The sequence below is a fragment of the Clupea harengus genome, chromosome 6 (assembly GCF_900700415.2).
Source record: "Clupea harengus chromosome 6, Ch_v2.0.2, whole genome shotgun sequence".
NCBI classification, from domain to species: Eukaryota; Metazoa; Chordata; class Actinopteri; order Clupeiformes; family Clupeidae; genus Clupea; species Clupea harengus.
The window spans coordinates 9,720,846-9,733,345 of record NC_045157.1 but is presented as its reverse complement, the minus strand read 5'-3'; the positions used below and the strand labels follow the sequence as shown (position 1 = coordinate 9,733,345).

General features: G+C 51.3%; 1 protein-coding gene across 2 annotated transcripts in view; it reads left to right on the top strand.

The window, feature by feature from the left end:
- The window catches only part of ppargc1b (peroxisome proliferator-activated receptor gamma, coactivator 1 beta), a 58,010-nt gene extending 48,107 nt beyond the window's left edge, over positions 1 to 9,903 (top strand). Inside the window, exons 3-12 of one of the 2 annotated variants that reach the window (XM_012834296.3) lie at positions 951 to 1,178; positions 4,167 to 4,289; positions 4,803 to 5,841; positions 6,309 to 6,354; positions 6,953 to 7,017; positions 7,663 to 8,227; positions 8,406 to 8,475; positions 8,791 to 8,909; positions 9,195 to 9,319; positions 9,570 to 9,903. In XM_012834296.3, the coding sequence (XP_012689750.2) occupies positions 951 to 1,178; positions 4,167 to 4,289; positions 4,803 to 5,841; positions 6,309 to 6,354; positions 6,953 to 7,017; positions 7,663 to 8,227; positions 8,406 to 8,475; positions 8,791 to 8,909; positions 9,195 to 9,319; positions 9,570 to 9,661 (2,472 nt within the window). In that variant the 3' untranslated portion in view covers positions 9,662 to 9,903. Of the gene's footprint in view, positions 1 to 950; positions 1,179 to 4,166; positions 4,290 to 4,802; positions 5,842 to 6,308; positions 6,355 to 6,952; positions 7,018 to 7,662; positions 8,228 to 8,405; positions 8,476 to 8,790; positions 8,910 to 9,191; positions 9,320 to 9,569 lie in introns of both variants that reach the window. The other variant, XM_012834295.3, reaches the window with a different exon arrangement.
- The last annotated feature ends 2,597 nt before the right edge of the window (positions 9,904 to 12,500 follow it).

Sequence of the window (12,500 nt, the reverse complement as noted above, 5' to 3'; positions counted from 1 at the left end):
AATATCACCAGATCACACTCCTGTTCATTTCAACCTCTCAGAATGTTAAACACTTACAGGAGTGTGTGTGTGTGTGTGTGTGTGTGTGTGTTTGAGAGTGTGTATGTGTGTGCCTCACATGCTGTGGGAACCTGCAGTTTTTTTTAGTTTTTTGGTTATTTGACATACAGTCTTCGATCACATACCCAAACAACGCCCCAGAAATGGAAACGTTTTAACCCCGTTCACCCCAGCATCCATCCTGCAGCTGATGCCACAGCCCTGCCACGAGCCCCCTGCTGACATTGATTTCTGGACAGGCCCTGAATGGGGAACATCCCTTTGGGCCTTTATTTTTAGATGCCAGTGGAAAGCATTGATTTCCACAGCCTGGTTCAGTTAACCTTCAGATTAGGGGGGGTAAGCGAGTAAGATGAGACGCCTGCATCTCATCAAGCGACTGGCTCTGGCAGAGCCAACATGGCTGGGGCTGGGACCAAAATGGCTGGAGTATGGGTGACATCATCTTCTCTGGTGTCATTAGCTATGTGGGTAATGAATTGTTATGGGATATATGGACATGGGGCCCCTCTGCTAGTGTTATTCATTCAGCTCCATCAAATAGCCCTGCTGTTGAGAGCTCAAACACAAGTAGCGTTGCTCACCCGTTTGGCACCGTTTCAACAGCAGCGTGGCGATGACCACTCTCTCAATTACTTTTAAGACGCTACACATCTCAGCCATTAACTTTTACTACTACAGCAGGTATTGGCCATTTACAGTTACTTAACATGCTACGGATCCTGGCTACTAGGTTAGCCGCTAGCCTTTACGGAAGCATCACTGAGCCACCACAGTGGTTACAAGGAGAGAGAGAGAGTGTTCAAAATGATGGTCTCTCCATCATTTATTGATCCGCGCACGAGTGTTGGGGTTAGCTTGACCCGGTATGTGTCTGTCGCCCCCTGCAGATAGAAGAGGAGAATGCAGCCCTGCTGGCGGCGCTCACAGACAGCCTGGACGGCATGGTGGAGGACGAGGTGGGGGGTCTGTCCGTGTTCCCCTCCCTGGCAGACGGCCCTGAAGACGAGGACGAGGACGAGGAGGACAGGCGGGACCAGTTTTGCCAGCGGCGCCCACTAGTGGCCACAGAGCTGCTGGGCGGCTCGCCCGGGTCCGAGCCTGAAGACTCGTCTCTAGTAAGAACTCTTCCTTCCTGTTTCAGGTGGATGTGGATGTGGATGGGATGGGCCTCTCTACCCTCAGCTGGGGTATGAAGGGCAACCAAGGTCTGAACCTTTCTCTTTTTGGGCTTTTCACCTCTCTCTCTTCTCGCTCTTTCTCTCTTCTCTCTCTCTCTCTCTTCTCTCTCTCTCACTCTTCTCTGTCTCTCTCTCTTGTTCTGGCACCTGTCTCTTCCTACTCTCTCTCTCTTCTCTCTTCTCTCTATTCTCACTCTCTCTCTCTCTCTCTCTCTGTGTTTCAGTTTCTCTCTTTTTTCACTCTATGTCTCTCTCAGTCTCTTATGTAAAGGTAGGGTAGGCAATGTTGGAGCAACCAGCAAGAGTACACTAGATTTTGAAAGTATACAACCGAAAAGATCTCATTCTCATTTCCACAACTACAAAAACACACAAATTATTCTTTTTCTACTAGCTCGCTAGCTTTAGGAATATGTCTACCTAGCCTTGTGGAAGTCTCAGGTCACGTACAGAGTGCATTCGGGCCGAATGAAATGATTGGACAGGCTTTTAACAGCCACAGATGACAGATTTGTTTGTTTTTATTGTCAGAGCATTTGATTTATTCATTGCTGTTGGGAAGTAAAGGGAATTTGAAGAAATAAAATGAAAAATGCTTCTGAAATACATTGCCTATCCTCGCTTTAAGCCTGATGATGAGAAGCCGTTTTGCAGACAGGGCACCAGGGACCAGTTGTGCTCGCAAACATCTCCCAGCCTTGCCACTGGACTCTTTTTGAACTCGCTGCGTGAGAGATGATTATCCCTCTAGTGCCTCTTTCTCTTTATCGCTCTACTTCTGTACGTCACCATTCTGCTCTTTCGGTTTACCTCTCTTTTCTCCTCCTGTTTTTCTCTTTTGGAGTGTTTGAAAACACTGTGTGTGTGTGTGTGTGTGTGTGTGTGTGTGTGTGTGTGTGTGTTCGTTCACCTGACTCGGCCCATGCCTCATATCAGTGCTGTTTTCACACCTATCCATGAATGGCCTCCAACTCTCTCATCTCAACCCCCCCCGCCCCCTTCTCTCTCTCTCTCTCTCTCTCTCTCTCTCTCTCTCTCTCTCTCTCTCTCTCTCCCTCTCTCTCTCTCCCTCCCTCTCTCTCTCTCTCTCTCTCTCTCTCTCTCTCTCTGTTTTATGCCCTGTTTGTGAGGTCCTCTTCTAGGAAAACTGCATATTTGTCCCTCCTCACAGAATGTAATAGAACATGGGTGTCATTTGGAAATGCTCCCTCTTCCCCTCCAAACTGTTTCCTCAACAGCCTGTTTTCCTCGTGTCCAGACTGGACTGACCCCCCCCCATCCCTCCATCCCTCCATCCCTCCATCCCAATACACCCCCCCCCTTCCTCCCCCCCCCATCCCAATACACCGGTCCCTTATCTGTGCTTAAGGTTGGGCCTTCAGAACTTTTTTGGCACCGACAGAAAGCCCGTTCTGTTCAGACGGCACAAAGATGCCATTGTATCGCTGTCAGGACGGAGTGAAATTAAATTAGAAAAAAAAGAACGAAGGAGCGACAGGAAGGAGGAAGGATATTGGGAGAGAGAGAGAGAGCAAGAGAGAGAGACGTAATTGCAGGATGCCAGAGGAAGAGGCCGTTTTGTGAAATGGAGAAAATTACTCGCATTATCAGTGACCTCTTCATAATGAGGGGTGGCAGACTTTGGCATTTCACATGGCGAGAGACGGCAATGAGATGGCAACCAAACATGGATATGTGCAGCACTGTGGTGTTCAGTGATGATTAACCCCTGTGGTGTTCAGAGATGAGTAACACCTGTGGCGTTCAGGTGATCGAATCCAAAGACTTAACTCTAGAAGACGCCTCCTGTGTGTGTGTGTGTGTGTGTGTGTGTGTGTGTGTGTGTGTGTGTGAGGGGGGTTAGTAGTGATCAGACACGAGGGTTTCATTCGCCCTGAAGAGATGCTAAATTCAGCTCCAGCCTTCAGCCCTGGCCTCTACGAAGAGGGTGAAATAATCACCTCGGACAGAAAGAAAAGGGCAGGAGGAAGAGTCCCATAGCCTGTGGAAAGATTAGTCCCCTCCATCTCAGACTGCAGCCAAATGTCTGTTTTGTCTGGGGAAGATCGTGTCTGCGGCTGTTCAGGGTGGTCCTCTGGTGGTCGCGGCTGGTACTGAAGCGAGAACAAAGCTGGCATTTAGGCTGAGCAGAGAGCCGCAGGGGGAGCTGGTCTGTGAAGCAGATTCTTTCAGGGCCCCAGCAGCTAGCAGAACACTCAAAAAACGTGCCCTAGCCACCCCTCCCACCCCTCAATGCACACTCAAAGCCACCGCTGACCAGCCTGCCAAGTTGGCCCAGTGACACGGCAACTCCAGCGCACTCTCAAACCCCCCCCTACCCCCCCGGTCCGGATCAATGGACAGTGGGGGTCTTTAACTGCAGGCTCTGAAGTGTGAGAGGAGTTGGCTGTGCGCGGGGGCAGAGACTGGGAGGGACGGGGCTCCATCTCTGCTCCTCACGCCAGCCGGATTAGACGCCTGCAATCTCATTCCCGTTATCTGTGGATCCACACGCAGCCCCCGATGTGATGGCGGCCCAGCAGCGCGACCACAGGCTCCAGAGAAACCCTCGTATCCACCTCATCTCGACGACCCCACCCCACCCCACTGCCAGAGGTCTCTCTCGGGCACTTTGATGTCCCCCCCCCCTCCCCCCTCCCTTTGCTTCCACATCAGCTGCGAGTGTGTCTGCTAAAGCATTTCTACAGATGATGCTGTGCTGTCTGCTTGTTTTATGTGCAGTGCTGTGCTGTGCTGTTCTGTGTGTTTATTTGGAGAGAAAAAAGTGATGTGCCTGCTAATTAAAATTGCTTTTTCCCCTCTCTCTCTTTCTATCTTCCCACACCCTCTCTCTCCCTCTCTCTCTTTCTATCTTCCCCCACCCTCTCTCTCTCTCTCTCTCTCTCTCTCTCCTCCTCCCTGCAGTTAAAGAAGCTTCTGCTCACCCCCCCAAACGTGCCTGTGGGCCTCGACTCTCAAAAAGAGGCCAGTTTCCATCGCCATAGCAGCCGCAACCACCACCTCAAGCCTGTGAGGCCTCCCTTTAAGGTGAGACTGGGCTGCCACTTACACACAGACACACACACACACACACACACACACACACACACACACACACACACCTACCTTTCTCACTCTTGCACTCATACAAACACTCAAACACACTCACCTCTCTCACTCATGCACATTTACATACTGTTACTCACTCACACACTGTCTCACACACACACACACAGACACACACTCTCACACACACACACACATACACATGCCCACTTTCATTCTGTCCATCAGTGACAGAAGTGTGCATTTGTGTATGCACTTGACTCATCTTGTTCTGTCTTTTGTCCTCTCTCTCTCCCTCTCTCCCTCTCCCTCTCATCCTCTCTCTCTTTCTCTCTCTCTCATCCTCTCTCTCTCTCTCTCTCCCTCCTTCTCTCTCTCTCTCCCTCTCCCTCTCATCCGCTCTCTCTCTCTCTCTCTCTCTCTCTCTCTCTCCCTCTCATCCGCTCTCTCTCTCCCTATCTCTCTCTCTCTCTCTCTCTCTCTCTCTCTCTGCAGACTGCAAACAGCACAGGCTCTAAAGAGCGCAGGCCTCGGGCGGTGCGCCCAGCTGGCCGTCTCTGCACAGAACTGCACCGTCACCTGACCACAGACCGACAGGATCCCGACACGGAGGAGGAGGAGGAGGAGGAGGAGGAGGAGGTGGTGGCCGAGGAGGACGAGGACGAGGACAGTGAGTCTGAGGAGGAGGATGGAGATGAAGAGGAGGAGGAGGAAGAAGAGGAGGAGGAGGAGTCCTCCAGCAGCGAGGGCGAGAGCTGCACCCCTGCGGTCCCCTTCGGCCCCCCCGCGCCCCCTCCCAAACCGCAGTTCTCGTCCGAGCGGGAGATGCACTCGGTGGTGGAGCTGGTGAAGTACATGCACACCTACTGCCTCCCCATGCGCAAGCAGGCCAGCTGGGACCGCAAGGAGCGCGACGCCGCAGCCCGCCGGGCCACATCCTCCGCTGCCGCCGCCCAGCGGGGCACCGCCAACTGCCACAGACCCGCCGCCGCTGCGGCTAGCGCCAGTCACCATGGCAACAGCGGTGTGGCGCCGCGGCCGCGGCGGGCGTTCACGCGGCAGCGCGAGGTCAGGGCGTACTCGCTCCTGAAGGACCTGCTGGTGGCCGCCAACCCACCGGACGTCAGCAAGCCCTACCGCGTCCACAGCCCCCCTTACTGCCCAGGCGGCGAAAAGACTGACGGTGCTGCCGGCACGCGGCAACAGGCCCCGCCCGCGGCCCCCGCTCCTGCCTCCTCCTCCGCCTCCCCGCAGGCCTCCCGGAAAAGCCTGGAGCTGGAGTTGGAGCTGATGCAGGAGGAGGCCGAGCTGGATGACTCCTTCTCGGTGCGTCGGTCCCGGCGACTCGCCTCCTTCCCCAGCCGCTTCGCCAAGAGGTCGCGACCCAACCGGGTCATGCCCATCCCCAGCCCCGCACCCACAGCCAGCTCCTCTCTTACCCACAATTCCCCACAGATCTCCATGGAAACGGCCACGGGGCAGAAGGACTGCTGCAGCAGCCCCGACTGCAGGGGCAGGTCGCTCGGTGACAACGGTAAGCAGCCTGGGACGGGACTGGAAGTGATGCGAGGGAGGCGGCCATCTTAGGCAGTCATCTTTCCCTCTCTCTCTCTCTTTCTCTCTGTTCAGACTGCACAGATCACATTCACAGAGCACCTGCTGTTGCAAACAGCCCTCTAAAGATAACACTAGTCACCTCTGCAGATCAACCCACAGGAGCTGTCCCCAATGCAGAGACATAACATACATCAGTCCAGTCAGAACACCACTCATGTCTGCCTTAAACTACCATACCCTGCCCACTACACTACCATACCCTGCCCATCACACTACCATACCCTGCCCACTACACTACCATACCCTGCCCATCACACTACCATACCCTGCCCATGACACTACCATACCCTGCCCAGCAGTAAGCCGTGTCTGACCTTGGGTAACCTTGCCTCGCTCAGAGGAGATGATGTTCTTACGCTTCTGTGTGTTTTGTTCTCATTGCAGAGAACAGATCCTGCCTCTGCCTTCCGCTCATTCCCAAATCCACAGGGTAGGTTTCACTTACACACACAAACACACACTCACACACACACACACACACACACACACACACACACACACACACACACACACACACACACACACACTCACACACACACACAGCATCTGCCCTGAAGCGGCTCAGTCTCATCTGGACTCCTCCATCTGCATGAAGTACCAATGAGATCCATTCTTAATCTCTCTTTGTCCCAGCATCCCACAGCACTTTTAAGCCTCACATAGTAACACGCTTCTAAAAATAGATCAAAGCACACCGAACCAGCGAGGCTGCTGTTGTAATTACAGATGCTTTTTGGGCTAAACAACTAAAAATAAGGAAAGTGGTTTGTTTTAGGATTGTGTGGATGACTAAGGTGGCATTTAAGACCAGCAAAAAACTGTCCAAATTAACACAGTACAGTAACAAAACCATTACACTCCCACATAGCCTTCAGTCTCTTGATGTCAGTCTTTTTTTTTCTCCCACCCTCTCCCTCCCCCTCTCTCTCTCCCTCTCGCTCTCTCTCTCTCTCTCTCTCTCTCTCCCTCTCACCATCTCCCTCTCTCTATCTCTCTCTCGCTCTCTCTTTCTCTCTCCCCGTGATCAGAGACTCACAGTATGCCAACAAGCCGTTTGAGTCTACACTCAGCGTGGAGCTTTGTGGCACAGCAGGTAATATTTATTTGTTTGTTTGTTTATGTCTGTCTGTGCTGCAGTGGTGGTCCTCAGTGTTGTTCTGTTTCTGTGTTCTTCCTCTCCTGTCAAATCTCTTCCTGGTAAAGTCGCCGGTGCGCCCCCTGTGTCCGAGACCGGTAGCGCACGTCTTCCTCATGATTAGAGATAGCAGGTTTAGCAGGTTTAGAGCTCACCGCTCAGCAGTCAGACTCACAGCAGGAAGCAGACGACTGCAGAACAGCGACTGCAGTGCTGAGATGTGTACACATCAGCCGGTGCAATCTGAGGCCCAACACCAGCTCCAGCTAGAGGCTGGATTGAAATGCAAACACACTAATGAAAGTACACACTGCCGCTGAGCCGGTGGGCCGCCAGCACCAGTATTGGTTTTGGGTTTTTGGCACCTGCAGTACTCCATATTGCCTACCCCCCCCCCCCCCCAGCACAGCTGTAGAGAGCAGCTATTGTGTTCTGGTTTGAATCAGGTTCATCTTCAGAGTTTTTTTGCTCTTTCAGAATGCAGAGTGTTTTTCATGGTAGAGGTCCCATTAGACTGGTCACACAGCTTTTGAGTATGAGAGTATTAACACGAGGCATGAAGGCTCTGGTGACTTATTCTGTGTGTTTTTTCACATCTCCCAGGCCTGACTCCTCCCACCACACCCCCTCATAAGTCTGTGGAGGAGGAGCTCTTTAAGCCCGAGGTGAAGGGGGCGGAGTTGCTTTCGCCGTCGCCGCCCTCCCGGGGCTTCCTGTCTCGGCCGCACGCGCGGAAGCTTCCGGAGCAGACGGAGCTGTACGCGCAGCTCCAGCGCATGGGCCAGGCCGGCCACGCGCAGCTCCGCCCCGGTGCGCTGCGTTCCTACGGCGACCACGACTACTGCCTGCTCAACCTGGCCGAGAGTCGCAAGCGCCCCGCCTCCACCGCCCTCCTGACCCCCACCACCCCCCCGGGCCCCGGAGAGGGGGACGAGGAGCAGGAGGGCCCGGAAGGCGACCGGCTCTGCCCCAAACTGACCCTGATGCCCCCGAAGTGCGAGGAGGAGGGCCGGCGGGCAGGCTGCTCGTCTCCTCCCCAGGCGCTGTCGGCACGGAACGTGGACGAGGACATGGCGCCGTTCCCACCCCGCTCGCCGTCTCCCGGCAACGTGCATCCCTCCGCCCCCTGCTGTGAGCCCCTCTCCACCGGCAGCAAAGTCAGCTACAGGTGCGCGGGTCTCACACACACACACACATACTCTCACACACACACACACACTCTCTAAGACACAAATACTCACTCGCACACAAAAGACACACTTTCTTTCTTACATGCATACAGGAATCTATCCAACCCATTGCTTTTCCTAACGCGTGTGTGTGTGTGTGTGTTTGTTTGTGTTTAGCTGTGAGAACTCTGAGACTTGCCACGGAGACAAACAGCGGAACATTTTGAAGGCCGTACAGCAGAACGACGTGAGTGCAGATTCTTACCAATTAGCTAGATAGATATGTCTGTTCGTGTGTTTGCGGGTGTGTGAGTGTGTGTGTGTGTGTGTGTGTGATCTGACACTGGTTCTTATTCTAAAGAGAGCCAATGTGGTGACTAGTAACATTAACAATGGTCCTCTGCCACGGCTTGAGTGCGAAAAAGCAGATTCCTGTCTTCAATAATAATAATTATGACAATACTAATACTAATTGCCAAAACTGTGATTATATTTATAAAGTATGCCTGAAACAAATTAACTAATTAGACTAATTTGATTGTGTGTGTGTGTCCTTGCGTAGGATGAGTGCCGTGTGTTCTACATTCACAACCTGCCCAGCAGTGTCACCCAGAGCATGCTGCGCAAGCGTTTCGAGGCCTTCGGTGACCCTGAGGATTGCAGAGTGGTCATCAAAAGCGAGTACGTACTCTTGCACTCTCACACACTTACACACACACACACACTCACTCACCCACTCTCTCTCTCACTCACTCACACACACACACACACACACACACACACACACACACACACACACACACACACACACACACACACACACACACACACACACACACACACACACACACACACACACACACACACACACACACAAACATAGAAAGACTTATTTTTGCAACACATGCCTTCGACTGCAGTTCTAGTTGATTTTTAAAAGGGCGTTGTGTGTGTTTGTGTCAGCAGGGAACGCTACGGGGTCATCACCTTCAGGAAGGGACAGAACGGCGGTTCTCAGCGGCACCGCTCAGGTTTCCAGAGCGGAGGCAGCGGGTCGCGCCGGATCAGCCGGAAGCGCTACATAGACCTGGGTAAGAACCACACAAGAACGCAGCACAAGAATACACGAGGTTCACACTCACAAGAACCACAGTTTTTGAACATTCATAAGGTTCTGAAGAGAACTTTCTCATGAAAGGTACCTTCTAGAATCCTTTTTGGGATTCTTGAACATTACAGCTGTTGTATAGCTCCACTTTGACCATGGTGCTAATATTCTCTGTGTGTGTGTGTGTGTGTGTGTGTGTGTGTGTGTGTGTGTGTGTGTCTTTCCCGCTGCAGATGAGGCGGGTCCTGGGCCAGTGAAGAGCAAGTACGACTCTATGGACTTTGACACCCTTCTGAAGGAGGCTCAGAAGAGCCTGCATCGCTGACACGCCTTATTCACTCGTCCACTCGTTCACTCGATCACTAAAGCCCCAGTTTCCTGTTCCTCCTTCTGACAGCCTCCACTGGCCTCAGTACCTCAAGCAAGGCACCTCTTAATGTTTACATTTTCAACATTGGAATAAGAAGCAGACCTTAGCTCTTTCTACTGAGGACTCTTCTAAGGAACACGAGGGCTGGAGATGTGGGGGGGGGGGGAAAGAGAGAGAATAACAAACAAACAAACAAATGATCAAACAAACAAATGAGAAGTGAAACAACAAGAACACTGAACACGAATGCTGCTTCCTGTGTGTGTTCCAAGACGTCGTCGTTGCCACCTTGTTGCTAAAGGCTGAGGTCTCCGTAGCAACCCTGTGCTCCTTGCGTTTGGTCATTGTGCTGTGTGTGTGTGTGTGTGTGTGTGTGTGTGTGTGTGTGCGTCGTTTTTGTATCCCTTCCTCCCCTTCTACTTGTCAGCTATTGGCTGGATTGTGGGGTGTGTTCCTGCAATAGCTTGTCATAACGTAGCTATATAAATATTAGCAACTCGTTGATGTTCAACTGTGTGTGTGTTGACAAGCTTTTTAAATTAAGACGAAAAAAAAAAGAAATTGAACATAAGTCCTGATGTAGAGTTTACAAATCACAGAAGAGAGACAAAAAAGAAAGTGGTTCTTAGTGGTAACAAAAATAAGAATGGACTAAGATTAACCTGTATGTGCTTCCTTGATTTTCCTCCTATGCAGTCAAGTGGGGTTGTGCTTCTCCTGAGTCCATCCACCTTTAGTACCATGAGATCTCAGGGCTGACCTGCTGGCTACAGACTGGGTCCTCTCTCTCACTCACTCGCACACACACACACACACACACACACACACACACACACACACACACACACACACACACACACACACACACACACACACTCAGACTGCCAACTACTTCAATACTTATTTTTCTGAAACATAAATCCATGTCAGACCAAATTTAAGACCTACTTGAAATAGCTACTGCAGATGTGTACTGTTGTGTTTTTTTTTTTTTGAAATAATTCAGCTACCCCATTTAGCAGACTAGCTAATCAGAGAGTCACTATAACTTTAGCCATATATGGATACACATGGTTTGTTTTGGTATGGTAATGTCATGGCAACGTCCCCTGAAAATTCTATTGTCCATAGTTACTGGGAAAAAACGGTTCCCAGAATCCCAATGTTTCACTGGCCTTTGTCTAATAAACAGCCTAGTGTTTGACTGTGCACAGATGAACACACAAGCCTTTGGCCATACCAGTCGGCAGACTCAAATACCCCCTACACACACACACACACACACACACACACACACACACAAACACACACACACACACATGCACACATACACTTTCTCTCTTATTCGTACACACAGAACTCTGAATGTAGTGTTAGCATCAGCCATTTTGTTCTGAGCCCAGTGAGAGAACGTTGCTTCTGAAGCCAGCAGCCTTGCCCATTGAAGTCTGTAACTGTAACTGTGTCCTGTGAGCCAGAATGGCGTCCTGGACCCAGGCGGATTGACTATGCAGCCTGTAGGGAAGCTGAGAGGTCAGTGAAAGGCCGGAGGGAGCCTGTCCTCTGTCTGGCTAAAGGGAGTATACCTCACGCCTCCAAAGCTGCTGAGAAGCCCCCTACCCTCCCCCCTCCCCCCAACCACTTGCAGAGACGTGATCTCTGCTCTGTTTACATCCCTCCTTTATCTCTATTCTCTCGTTTCTTAGCAGCCCCCCCCCCCCCCCCCCCCCCTGGATGGATTGAGGGCCTCTTTTGCGGGTTTTTCTTTTTCTAGCTCTCGTCTTGTGGCTAAAAAAAATCAATCCTTTTCTATATGTGTGCAGATTTTTCTAAATAATGGAAAACGTGTATATCCCATGTGTGTCGTGTGGTGTCTGTGTCTTGTGATCTGATTGGGCGGTAGGGGACACACCCACCATGGTGGATTCTGGGAGTTGAAGGCTTTTCTCTCCCACTCGCCATCCTTTCTTTTCTTCAGGGGTGTCCCTTCCACCCATCCCAACCTGTGAATCTTGTAAAGTATGTGTGTGTGTGAGAGAGAGAGGTTGGTGTGGTGGCTGTGTATTGCCCCCTCCAACATCACCACCTCCTTTGTTTTTTTTTGTTGTTTTTTTTTTGTTTTGTTTGTTTGTTTTTCGTTTTCTTTGTTCAAGAAAAAGTAATAATCCCTTCCTCCCATCCCCTTTGTGCGCTGCCTCTTCAGCCACTCAAGCGAACTGAATGTTTACATCTCTGAATTCTCGTCGGATCTGACTAGAGCGCACACATTTAAGCACAGACGCCTTATCTAGTGCTGCCGTCGCCCCAATCGAGACGGTCCTTCTGGGCTTGCCCACTAGGCCCCCGTCTGAGGCGATGGCCAATCTTTAGTGCATACTTAAAAAGACCCACGAATTCAGTTCCATTGGTTTTGGGGTCATCTGCAACCCAGCCCCAAACTCCGCTGAAGGGGTGGCTTGTGCTTGTCACGTACACTAACTATACGAGTTATAACTGTGTGCTGGTTTACATACTTATATTTGAATATATAATGTGTATATAGCACTATGTCCAGCTAGAGGGAAAAATATAGGGAAGCGTGTTGTGGAGCAATATGGAAGACTGTGTGTGTATGTGCCACGTACGTGGTCTGTTGTGTGTGTGTGTGTGTGTGTGTGTGTGTGTGTGTGTGTGTGTGTGTGTGTGTGTGTGTGGACAGAGTTGATCTTTTATGAAGGACGCACTACAGGAACAGGAGGAGTTGCAGAAGGGAAGTTGATGTGCATATAACGTCAGAAGTGACACACTGGTGTAA